At 32.7% G+C, this 13,368-nt stretch overlaps 1 protein-coding gene across 2 annotated transcripts in view; it reads right to left on the bottom strand.

Annotated features, from left to right (window-relative positions):
• Positions 1-13,368, bottom strand: part of LOC127708925 (atrial natriuretic peptide-converting enzyme-like) — a 98,439-nt gene that overhangs the window by 69,831 nt on the left and 15,240 nt on the right. The window contains exon 2 of one of the 2 annotated variants that reach the window (XM_052214109.1): positions 7,116-7,373. The exons of the other annotated variant lie outside the window; for it this stretch is intronic. Coding sequence (XP_052070069.1) covers positions 7,116-7,175 — 60 coding nt within the window. The 5' untranslated portion in view covers positions 7,176-7,373. The remainder of the gene's footprint in view (positions 1-7,115; positions 7,374-13,368) is intronic. 2 annotated transcript variants of the gene reach the window in all.

Genomic DNA, 13,368 nt, shown 5'->3' with positions numbered 1-13,368 from the left:
AATCCCATTGTATTCATAAATGGGAACACACTTACTAAGGAGCCCTGTTAGTCGCATACTGATAAATGGTTGTGGTTTTTAAAGTCAATCGCTAGAGATGCAAAGTTTAGCCCTGTAGATATGTAAAAAGGTTACCAGTGGAGATGTAAAGTTAGCGCTGTAGATATCTAAAAGGTCTAGCACTGGAGATGTAAAGTCGGGCGCTAAAAATGTAATCTCCAGCAGTGTATATGTAAAGTAAAGAGCTAGCTGGAGATGCAAAGTCCAGCGCTGTAAATATAAAGTCCAGCGCTGGAGATTCAAAGTCTAGCGCTTGAGATGTAGAGTCAATCGCTTGAGATCAAAAGTACAGTGACGTAGACGTATAGTGCAGCGCTGATAATGCAAAGCCCAGCGCTGCAGAGATATGATTCAACGCTGGAGATTTAAAATACAAAGCATGAGATGTAAAGTACAGCGCTAGAGATGTAAAATCCAGCGCTGGATATTCATATCTACAGCGCTGGAATTTACCTCAGTAGCGCTAGACTTTACATCTACAACGGTGGAATTTACATCACCAGCGCATGACCTTAAATCTACAGCTCTTGATTTTGAAAAACCATAATTCTTCATCTGTATGAGACACGGCTCCATACAAAGGTAATTAATTAATGTGAGATCCAGCACAGTATACCAGTAACACATGCTTTGTATAGGTAGGGATACAGTTTGTTCTCCATAGGTGTTGTTTCCCTTTTCCCAAAAACTTAAATTGGACACAAGAGTTGTCAATTGGAAATCTTCAGTAGATCTTTCCAGACATTAATGTATTGTCTTTTGTTATTATTAATGTTTTCCTGTTTTGCTATGAATTTTAATAAAAGGATACAAGTATGTGCAAACGCACCTTAGCGACACAAACAAAACATGAATAGGTCATTTACAACATTCGGTCTTCAATAATAGACGAGTGTTAATACACTATATGGTAAGCTATAAACTGCGTAAGTATAGAAAATTTGTGAATTATAATAGATCTAATACAGACTATAGAGTCAAATTCCCTGAAAAACAAAAAACAACAAAAAACAACCAACAAAATTGTTTTGAGGATAAACAAAAATAACTATATGCAGGGTACGTATTTGGTTCTTTTATCGGAGATTTGCTGTTTTATCGACGTGCCGGTACAGATTTGTATACCCGCTATTATTCAAATTCGATACGAAATCTGCAGCTGGCATTTTGGGAGGAAATGTTTGAGAAAACAGAGATGAATCACAAATGTTGCAACTGCGTCATTGTGAGACTGGGTAGGAATACCTATATTTACACCAATTATTTCACTTTCACATAATTTCATAGGAACATTCAACATTATATTTCATTTGAACATTATTACTAAAATACAATAGTATACATTGAATGATCAAGTTAATTTCAGTAGTTCACGAAATTGAGGTCTTACTCCCAGTTGTAACTATGATCAATTTCAGAATCGCAGCATTTTGGGTAACATTTTCAAAAGCGTACACCAAAACGCTGTGATTGACTAAACGATTTTTATACAATGGATATTAGAACTCAACCAATGACGAGACGTTCTTTTCATTTTGGTTACGAATATTCAATGTTTAAACAGTCTTTTATACAATGGAACGGTGAATTGTTAGTTAATTACTTTAAATTATACGTAGAATGAACTGATGAATTTTTCCAACGAGGAACCCTTTAACTGAATAAAGTACACATATAATATCCCTAATTTTTTTTTTTTATATCATAACATGTGTCAATATCGACCTGTCCTATCTCAAATATCACCAAGACAAATTCTAGCCTTTTATTTTGTTGCTCTGATGCGTGTCTTCAATTACCATTTTGCGATAGTTGACAAATAGAAAATTGAAATGAACATTTCACAACACAGACCGCATATCATTACCGCTAATTGAATACGAGGTCATTGTAGTGTCTGTGTACTATTGATCAAGGTGGAAGTGTTTATTGTTCCATAATTTCATGCCAAATTAAAGATTGACTTTTGTGCGTCTTGTCAGAAGAAAATAATGGTTCTATCGATAAATAATTTGTCAAAGTGACATAGGCTTTAATTTTGTTTTGATTATCATCACAGAAGAAACATGTCGGCCAAGGAAGTGAACTTGTTGAAAAGATATTAAAAGTGCAGATAATATACATGTACTACTGATCTCAATCGTGGTAATTTTTTGTTTTATTTTCCACAATTGGGTCGATACCACTGCTGGTGGTGAACTGGTAGTCTTAAAAGGTATCAACTGCAGTGAAGCCAATGTTTTGGCACCAACATAATTTTAATACGGAATTTGAAAAGCATTTGTATACATATTTTTAAAGAAATAAATTTAGAGTACAATTAAATCAGCAAAGTTGACCTTAGACTGTTAAATTTTTGTAGCATCAATCTTGATAGGTTTGATTTTCGAAATAAAAAAATACTTTACTTAATTGATGCCCTTAATTTTACTTATGTCATAGGATCAACAAAATTTGCAGGTTTTAGGCAACTTGATCATACAAATGCAAATCATGATCAAAATTAAAGAGAGATTATTCTCCTATTCAAATAACAGTGATATATTATAATTGATTGATTGTTTGTGATTAACGCCACTTTCAGCACACTTTTTATATCATTGTGGGCAGTTTTTATTCGTCAGTCGAAGCCAGAATACCAGGAAACAAACAACAACCCTTAGCAGGAACACTGCCAATCTTAGCCAATTAAAATCGAAGTCGAACGCACCCTACAACGAGCAGGATTGGAACTGGCAACCTATAGTAAAGTGATAATTATGATATCTGTTGTGATGACAATTAAATTACAACATGAAGATTTCTCTCTTAATAAGTGATCAAACACACCGAGAGGAAATGCAACTTTTTCTGTTTGTTTTTGTTTTAAACATTTCATGACATGAAACAATAGTCAACTGATTTTATTTTATTGATTCCATCATGTTAATTGAGTGCCACGGTTCTCTCAAATGTCCTTTGGTCAGTCACTTACAATAGCTGATTGACGGATTTATAACCCAATCGAAAATTCATAGAAGTAAGTACCAATAGGCTGACACAGGTTGTCATTTGTAACATGTAAATTATTAAGTTGAAAATATAACTGGCTTGTCTCCTTATTCGCGGAGCAGAACTTCCTTGTTATCGACAAAAGAACAGTATATCTACTAGTAGCTTGTACATGTTCTGAATTTCTTAGTTCTTTTATCTTAACACAGTTGCCAACTGACCCATTTTTTTTCAACTACTTACATGCACAATGTTCATCGCACGACGTTTACACGCATTCCGTGTCTTGACACGAGATCAGTTACAGATATATATATCCGAGTAGAAGCAATATGGCCCATATTTGGCATAAAAATAGTGCAAAAATAATTATGACGAGTTACCAAGGCAAAAAAACAAAAAAAAACATGAGGAAATAAGTAAATATATCTTTTTTTTAAATCTTGATATTCTTTGTATTGTATCATGTAAATATATTTTGGATTGGAATAGTATTTGCACAACGAAACAGCATCTTTGTATTTGGTGGGATTGTGTAAATAGCTATATATAAGGAAGCTTCTGTAAGGAAATTTTTATTTTTGTTTTGCTGTGGCTAATGATTAAAAAAAAAATAAATGTTCAATTTGATTGAAATTTGCATAGAATAAGTTTTTTCCCCTTTATTTTCGTAAATTATGCGATTTTTTGATATATATAATTGTAACGTTAATACATTGTAAATTTTCAAGTTATCCAGTTCATACATGTATATGTTTTTTTTTAATTTATTTTAGAAATTTCCTTATATTTTGATGAAATTTCAAGCAGTTTCCAAAAAAAAAAAAAAAAAAATACTTTTCTTAGGCCTCAAATGGGCCTTAATTGCCTTTTTCCTTTCTACCTACTACATTTGTACGAAATCTTTGAAATGCTTTCCTGTCAAAAACATTTAAAAAAACATGTTAAATAATGTCAGCGTTTTTCATAATGTAAACTATGAAAGCATATATTTCTTTAGGTTCGCTATCTTGACTGTGTATAATGAAAATACCCCTTGTTGAGGTCCGAACTAGTGCGATATATTATAGTAGTAATCCGGTACAAAATAGTGTTCGTTCTATTTTTTTTTTAATCATTAACTTGCAAATAAACAAAGCAGAATTAACCTCCTGCGCAGAAGAATCGTAACATATTAATGAATTGTCGTATACTCCAGGCTATTTGGAAAAGTTTCAAATTCCAATACATTTACATAACTTTTGATTACATATCGTAAATGTTTCAGTCGCCATTTTTTATCAGTAAGAAAACTACAATATTGCATATTTGTACGTGCTTATGCGGGAAAATCATTGATTAAAATACTTCATTTATTTCTTTAAGTTCAATAACCTTATGATTTAAATGCATATTTTTTATGGAATTTTACAAAGTACGCTCCCGACCAAAAATTATATTGAAAAAACAATACACAAATCATGAGACACATTAAAGAATATATCACCAATCACAAGTCGAAACAGTTAACTTAAAGATAAGTCACGTTTTGTAATAATATGACAACGAGTCAAATTAAATTGGTCGATAAAGATCAATTATAGAACTTTCAGTATGACTTTTGTACTATATCAAATAAACAAAATAGTTAAGTACAAATGTATTAAGCCAGCGGTTATATTTTGTTTTATCCTGCAATCACCCAACTGTTGTTCAAATAGAATCTTACCGTATACATTAAACTATTTATTTTGCTTTATTTGTACGTGTACTTGAATAGCAGGATACAAACAATATAAAATTATGTACTTTCTCGAGTTTTGTCCTATTTCTAAACTCGGAAACATGAAGAAGTTCATATTTTCCAACAATGTACATAGTTATAATTATTGTTTATCATATATCTTTCAGTTCAAGTTTTTCATCATATAAATTATGTCTTATTTATTTTTCTAGTCCTGAACATGCATGAAATATTTGCCACTGGATGTCAAGCAACCTACAACCAATCAATCAATCAAATATGTTTTTGTTATACACATTAAATCTTAATCATTATGGTTTGTATCCCTTCTATTTAGAAACCGCGTCAGCTGTTGTCCGACGGTATGTTCTATATTAGTGTGTTTTTGACATAGAAATTTCAGAAAACTCGTCAGGAGTTGTGTTTTGTTTTATCTTCATAGTCTATGTCATGTCAGGTCAGGAATGTTGTCAGTGGTTGTCTTGTGTTTTATCTAAATGTTTCATGTCATATCAGGTCACGGACCTCGTCAGTATGTCTTTTGTTCTTTCTAAATGTTCTGGCATACAAGATCAGTATCTTCGTCAGGATTTCCTTTTGTTAATTTTTCGTTTTTTTCCGTTATCTGGTTATTCATAGAGTTTTTGAAATAATTTATCTGAACTGATTTCTATTCCATTGAGATTGAAATAGGAAAAGATTGAGATATGTAAAACTGGCTTTTCAAAAACCTCGCAACATATGCATGTTTCTGTCCCAAGTCATAATCATCTTAATAAGTTGATTAGCAAAATGAGGATGTTAAATTTGATGTATGCCCTTTTTGCGCTTCTTCGTTACATTTGTTTGTTTTTATAGTGATTAAGATGATAACACAATGTTGACTGCTGTACCCCTATTTTTGACATTTTTACATATTGTGTCTGTTTGTTTTGTTCACACATCGTTGTCAATATAATGGAATTTGATGCGACTGTCATACAAGTGAGAGGTTTAGCTAGCTATAAAACCAGGTTCAATCCACCATTTTCTACATAAAAAAATGCCTTTACCAAGTCAGGAATTTGACAATTGTTATCCATTCGTTTGATGTGTTTGAACTTTTGATTTTGCCATTTGATTGGGGACTTTCCTTTTTGAATTTTCCTCGGAGTTCAGTATTTTTGTGATTTTACTTTTTGATAAAGAGAGGCAAAAGAGACCAAATGAATCTTCAAACTCATAAGTCGAAAATAAACTAATAATGTCATGGCAAAAAAAACGAAAAGCGACGAACAACAGTCTACAAAACACCACGTTAAAATACAAAAAAAAAAACTGAGAAAAAAGGACCAAATCTGGGGGTGATTTCAAGTGCTTCGTAAGGGTAAGCAGATCCTGCTCCACAAGTAGGGGCATGGTTTTTATTTTCTTTGGAAAAACATTTTTTTCGACACTAATAAAAAAAAAATACCCAATAACATAAAAGAGCTAGACATTTTTGTTAAAACTCAATGCCAAATTAATATTTTTTTTCGTTAATTTTCAATGAAAACAAGCTATTTGTTCAAAGAAAATAAGCAATTCCCTTCTAACGCAAATTTTGTTTCTTTTTCAAGAAATTCAGAATAGAAAATATATAAAGTTGAATGGCCTGCTCCAGGTTTAAGGACGTTGCCGTACTTCTATCACATGCTCACAAATTTTCGAAGAAATTAGGTTACTTTTATTTTATTAAACCGATTTCGGTATCATGATAAAGCTCTTAAAAATTGAAAATATTTACTCATGTTATTCATAATAAGAAGTTTATTTTTCCATTTACAATATTTAAAATTAGATCAACGAAATAAATAAAAAATATATAAAAACAACTAAAAACCACGAATGTAGCTTCAAACAAGTCTATAAATATGCTTCAATCTTTCACATATTTTGATAGAAGTATTCAAGTACGGACAACGTAGACATCATTGTTGCCCGAATCCTGTCCAAACTAAAACATTTGACCATACATGCCGCACACAATCACAATGTTTCCCCAAAATTCGAGTTCTACTTGACAAATTGTGCAAATCAACTATGGTGACAGTGCAACATTAAGTCACAGTTGTTCTCGCTAAATATTGGATGGCGGATATTCCTATTGTTATACCTTACCCGTATATGTATATTGTAAAAATAAAAAAAAAAACACAGGAAATTCAGTCTAGCTTAATTTGATTATGTCGATATAATTCTTTTTCACATGAAATTTTCATTTTAGTACCAACGTAAAAATCCGGTCTATTTTAAGAATGCACATTGTATATTCAATTTTGTCATTTAGATCCTTCCGCACTATATACAAAACTATACTTACGTCAAAACATAATCCATACAAAAGTTCACTTCTGTCTCGTTCTTTACGTATGAGTGGCATTAGTTCAAAGTTCAAATATGGTCATTCTCGCAAAAATATAAATTCAGCCATTGCTTTCACTATCAGAGCATCCTAAGTCACAATAAACCTCAAAATTATTGCTTAAAGAACCCGATTGTATTCAAAGTTTATTATTGCAAGAATAAGTGAATGTAATGGCTACACATAGTTCTGAGGTCTTCTACAGAGATATCACTCCTACAACATAACATGTAATTAGTAGTCTGTTAATTAACCAATTATCATGTCCTCGCGGTATTACTGACCGACGAACATCAACACGTTCATAGACACAAGATAAATAAAAATGGCTGGATTCCAATGGGGTCCTTCTGTACGATTTTCAGAACAAACAGTGAACTTTTCCTTTCAGCTTAAATAGTTTTAAAGCACTTTTTAAATGTGTTGTGACCACTATTTGAACATCAATCTTTCTTTATCAAAAGAAAATTAGACATTCGATGTAAATCTTCGAAGCCCTAGCACGCGCGATTAACTGTCGTCTGCAAAGGCTTAAATCACTCGTATTAGAAGAAAATAGATTATTTCAAATTATATCAAATGTTGGCAAACCAATATAATAATTTGTATTCTCCCGGATGACGTTTTAGCTTTGCAGCGTTTTGCATGACAAAAGGAAAATCTACGACAGCAAAACGTTTTGTAGAACCCTCAATTAGTGTTTAACAACAAAGACAATTAGAAATTGAATATTTCATAGCGGTTTAATAGAATACGTCTCCTGGAAATGATTGTAATGATATGCTTTGATCTGGAAGACTGATGTGAAAAACAAATGGGTTATAGCATGTTTAACTCGGAAAGAAAGTCAATTTCTCTAGGTCGTGTCGCGCTGTTATTGTAATTGACAAATCGTACAATTATTTTACACAGCACGAGAAGCTATTCTACAATAAAAAAACAATCTTGTATATTACGATGAAAAAACTATCCATAAATATTTCTTGTTTGTTTGGTTTTTTTTATATTTCAAACAGAACACAAGCTGTAATTGGTACAGTTTCTCTAAATACCAATTAACTACTAATAATAAGACATAAATATAATTAACCAAATATTTATTCATAGCATTGTACTTATCGTCTGGGATTAGCTAGGTTCACTAATTATTACGGAATGTTACGACCATTTACCAATTGAAACATGATCAAAAATGTAATATACTATTACGTCAGAACCGATGCACGATTATGTATAAGTGTCATTCCGATATGCAAAATAAATACTTCATATCAATCATTCAACTTGTCAATCATGGTTTAAAAAAAAGCGAAACATATAGCTCTTCGATAGCATGCTACGTTAGCGCGTGTACATTTCCGTTTGGATGTCAGTCTCAAATGCGTTATTTCAAGTTGATAGAGATACTTCCAAGAGCCCGAATCGCTCACCTGGTGAAAATATGCCATTTTGATATTTATTCTATTTTGTAAATCTGGTATTGATGATCAATTCTATTGTTTGCAGTTTATACCCATATTATGCAGATCTAATTTTTTTACTGAACGTTTTTGTTATATATGTAAACCTCAGATCTGTGTACGGCCTCAAATCTGTGTCCGTTTCGCTAATCTGTGCCCCATCGTACGTCAATCGCTAATCTATGTCCGTTAAAAAAGATACGGCCTCAAATCTGTGTCCTATTTTCAAATTTGTTTTCAATCGTGACGTCATTCGCAAATCTATGTTCGTTTAAAAGATACGGCCTCAAATCTGTGTTCTTTTTTAAAATCTTTTTCCAGTTTGTTTCGTCATGCGCAAATTTATGCCAGTCTAATAAGTACGGCCTTATAGGATTTTTGTTTTATTTTAGTCGTTTCCCATAATTTAATGTTAAGTTGGGATGTGTTCTCCATGTGTGTGCTTAAAAATTTTACATGCGTGTGTAATTATTGTATGATTTACATTTTATTGTAAAACTACAACATTTTCAAATTGTTTGCTTTTCTTGATCCCTTGTTTAATTGTTCTGTAGTAATTATCGTTACTTCCCTTTACTCATAACGTCTTGATAACAAATACGAAATATAAGTTAATAAACAACCTGAGACAAAATGACATCTGTATAAAAGCAACTAAAGATACATGTATGGCCTTCAACAATGAACTGAACCTATTCTGTATCGTAATCTGTAAACACATACACCTATTTGTTCAATGTTTCAATGTATAGGTACCACATACAAATGTTTAGGGTATAATTTATTGCCGGTTTAACAACGACATTTTGTGCCACTATCTTATTAAAAAAGTTTTTTTTCTGGTGAAACTATTCCGGTTTCGAATCTATGTATTTTTTAAAATCCATTGTGTACCATGACATCAACATTCAACAACCGCAACATAATTCTGTGTACAAACTATTGGCATAACGAGCATACATGTTACTTTATTAATGTGCCTTCAAGAATGAAACTACACATATTTTTTTACTTGATTACGGTTTGCTATGTCTTACGTCACCACACTTCGATAAAGGACATAGATTTGTGACAAAAATGGCCATAGATCTGAGTTAATAAAGGACATAGATTTGAGACAATAAAAGACATAGATTTGAGACAATAAAGGACATAAATTTGGAACGCCTATGACGCAATATTAAAAGGGACAAAAATTTGCGGAAAAGACATAGATTTGAGGCTGGACATAGATTTGAGGCTTACATATATATAGTATCACTGCTCTCATAATTTTTGCAAAAAAAAAAAATAGATAAATATAGTCATTCAGGGGCAATTACTCTATAAAGAGGCAGTTGACAGTTTCAATCATTTTGGCTGATGTGTTGATCTTAATGTCTTAAACATTTTTGGTATTCACAATTTTTCTCCATCTATTATGGTTTCTACAAAACAGGTAAAACCCATCTTTCAAGGGAAATACTCCTACACATGTAAGGCATAAATTGACGAGTTTGACCATGGTGACTTATTTGAAGATCTTATTTTACTGAACACTTTTACTTTGAAAGATTCAATCTATCAACTATAGGTTTTTGCAAAAAGAGTAAAATTCATCATTCAGATGCAAAAACTTACAAAAATATCTTTCAAGGGTAAGATTTCTGTTATTTTGACTTATTTGTCGATCTTATTGTTCTTGTCATATTTACTGTTTAAATTTTCTCTCTCTATCTGTAACAGTTATTGTTTTCAAGAAAATAACTATTCACATTTTAGAGGTTATAACTTCAAATAAGTAATCTAATTTTTTGGAACATTTCGTAGGAGATAGACCTTGGCCTGTTGACAGATTTAATCCGATACAAAAATAAGGTTCGAGATGAGGTATGAGTGCCAATAAGACAACTACTATCCACCAAAGTTCAAATGAAGTGGATGTAAGCAGTAAGCAATTATAGGCAACCGAACGGCCTTGAACAATGAGAAAAACCCATACCGTATAGTCGTTTATAAAAGGCCCCGACATAAAAAAAATATGAAACAATTCAATTGAGAAAACTAACGGCCAAATTTATTACAAAACAATTTACGAAAACCAAGTATGACCGACACCAACCAACGACAACCACTGAACTATAGGCTCCTGACTTGGGACAGGCACATGAAGAAAAGAATGTGGCGGGGTTAAACATGTTTTTTTTTTGCGCCTGTCCCAAGTCAGGAGCCTCTTGCCTTTGTTATTAATTCTTGTATGTTTTTTTAATTCTAGTTCATTTATATGTTTTGGAGTGTAGTGTGACGTCCATTTTCATTGAACTAGTACACATTTTTGTTTAGGGGCCAGCTGAAGCCTGTCTCCGTGTGCTGGATTTTCTCGCTGTGTTGAAGACCCATTGGTGGCCTTCGGCTGTTTTCTGCACTTTGGTCTGGTTGTTGTCTCTTTGACACATTCCCCATTTCCATTCACAATTTTATTATAAGCGCTCAACCTTCCCGTAACCTGGGACAGTGGTGAAACAGCACAACATAAGAACAAACTATAAAAATCAGTTGAAAAAGGCTTCACTCGTCAGATCGATACAAAGCAGAACAATCAAACAAATACACAGATCGGACGTGGCAGGGTATTTATCTATCCCTCATCCCTAACAACAAAAAGGACACTAAGTACAGATCTGAGAATACTCGCAGTTACTGACAACTAGTTCAAAGCCAATAACAACTAATAAAAAAATTCATGTATCTAAGACAAAAATATCAATAAGTACACATCCAACATCCAATGGATTTACTGTAAAGACGTTATTAACAGTCAGATAAAAACATGACCATGTGCAATGCCAAAACAAAGGTATCGACAGATTTAGTACAGTTAACGTGCATATGTGTATAACACAACTATTTAGTATGAATTTAATTTACTGATAACAAAATCAATATTTATACCAATAAAAACAATATTCAAAGATTTAATTACAGTGTTGAATTGGTAAACTTTTAGAATAAGTTTATTTAAAGGATCGATAAATTTACCAGGATCGTATATAAATTTCCGGGCTCGGTAAACAACATTACCGTTCAATAGACCCTTTTCATATTACCGACTTTTGACTCCGAAGTTTATATTTTTTCGCCAGGTTACCTTCTCTGTGGTGGGACATCCTGGTACTAAGTCAAGAAATATATATACCAAACAAGTCTAAATTGACAACAACGTTCAAACCTATCAGGCTATGATTGCGTTGGATAAAAACCGAAATTTTTATACGTGTGCATGCAAAACAAATTTCTTGGTAGAGGGGTCTAAATACAGCACAAAAAACTTTTTCCAAAAGACCAAAAAAAGTGAAAAAGTATATTTTAACAAAACGCATTTGCCTAGCAGGTCGAACAACTGATGTTCTTAAACCCTGCTATATACTATATACATCCTGGTACCAAGTCAAGTAAGAGCAACGTAAAGAAGTAAAATCAAACTTTCAATCGGTCGATATTTGGGGAAAATTAACTGCTTCATATTTTCTTTACACGACAAAATCATCGGAAAACAGTAAACTTTCCCCTCAAATTACACCGAGTATATGCTTGATTTTACTTATTTTGGTTGCTCTTACTTGACCGAGTACCAGGATGTCTTACCACAGAAAAGGTAACCTGTCGAAAAATTATATAATCTGGAGTCAAAAGTTGGTAATATGAAAATAGTCTATTTAGGATGTGCTATTCCGTCTAAAATAAGTTTTTTACAGGTACAACCAAACTTGCAAACCAAATCTTTGTATCTATGGAAGAATTCAGCAAAGATTTTAAATAATTTGTGGTAACGAAATCCCTGACCTAATAATTTACCAGTAATACATAGATTACGCTTAACTGAAATCCAAAAACGTCACTTCAGACACGGGTATAACAAACGAGTTGGGATATATAAACACCGTAAGATGGTGTCAGAGGACAGGATGACAGACATGACAACGGACGCCAAGTGATATCAAAAGTTCGCGTGGCCGCGGATATTGGATATTGGCTCATATTCTTATATCTCCTGTATCGTTAGGCGACTATAAATGGTAAATAACGTTGACACTCTGTTATAATATGGGTTCTTCGGGCTTCACATGGGATAGCGGCTTTTATTACCTGTTAATGTCCTATATTATTATCGCCTAACGATATATAGGATATATAAGAATATGAGCCAATATCCAATATCCGCGGATACTTTTGTTAGCGCGTAGCTCTTTCTATAGCCGGCTTCGCGACGATTTATTTTTACGATGTTCTTACCTTGTTGATGTATAATTGATATACAAAATATTCTTGTATGACACATTTTTGACGATTTATATAATCATGCTATTCCTAGCTTTTCTGGCCTAAAAGGCCACGCAAACTTTTGATATCACTTGGAATTTTAGATGGAATAGCACATCCTAAATAGACTATTTTCATATTACCGACTTTTGAGCGTTTTGAGCGTTTTTGAAAAGGACACATTTTGGCGCCCTTTAGCACTATACATGTTTTTGTAGTTCAGTGACGTCGTATGGACACGTTTGGGAGAATCGGATACGTTTGGGGAGATGGACACGATTCTGAGTGTTACATATATATATTAACAAGTCTAAATTGAAAACAACGTTTAAACCTATGATTGAGTTGGATAAAAACCGCAATTTTTATACGTGTGCATGCAAAACAAATTTCTTGTTAGAGGGGTCTCAATACAGCACAAACAACATTTTCCAAAAGACCAAAAAAGTGAA

This window comes from Mytilus californianus, unplaced genomic scaffold (genome assembly GCF_021869535.1).
Source record: "Mytilus californianus isolate M0D057914Y unplaced genomic scaffold, xbMytCali1.0.p SCAF_7, whole genome shotgun sequence".
In the NCBI taxonomy this organism is placed as follows: Eukaryota; Metazoa; Mollusca; class Bivalvia; order Mytilida; family Mytilidae; genus Mytilus; species Mytilus californianus.
This window is presented reverse-complemented; position numbering and strand designations above follow the sequence as displayed.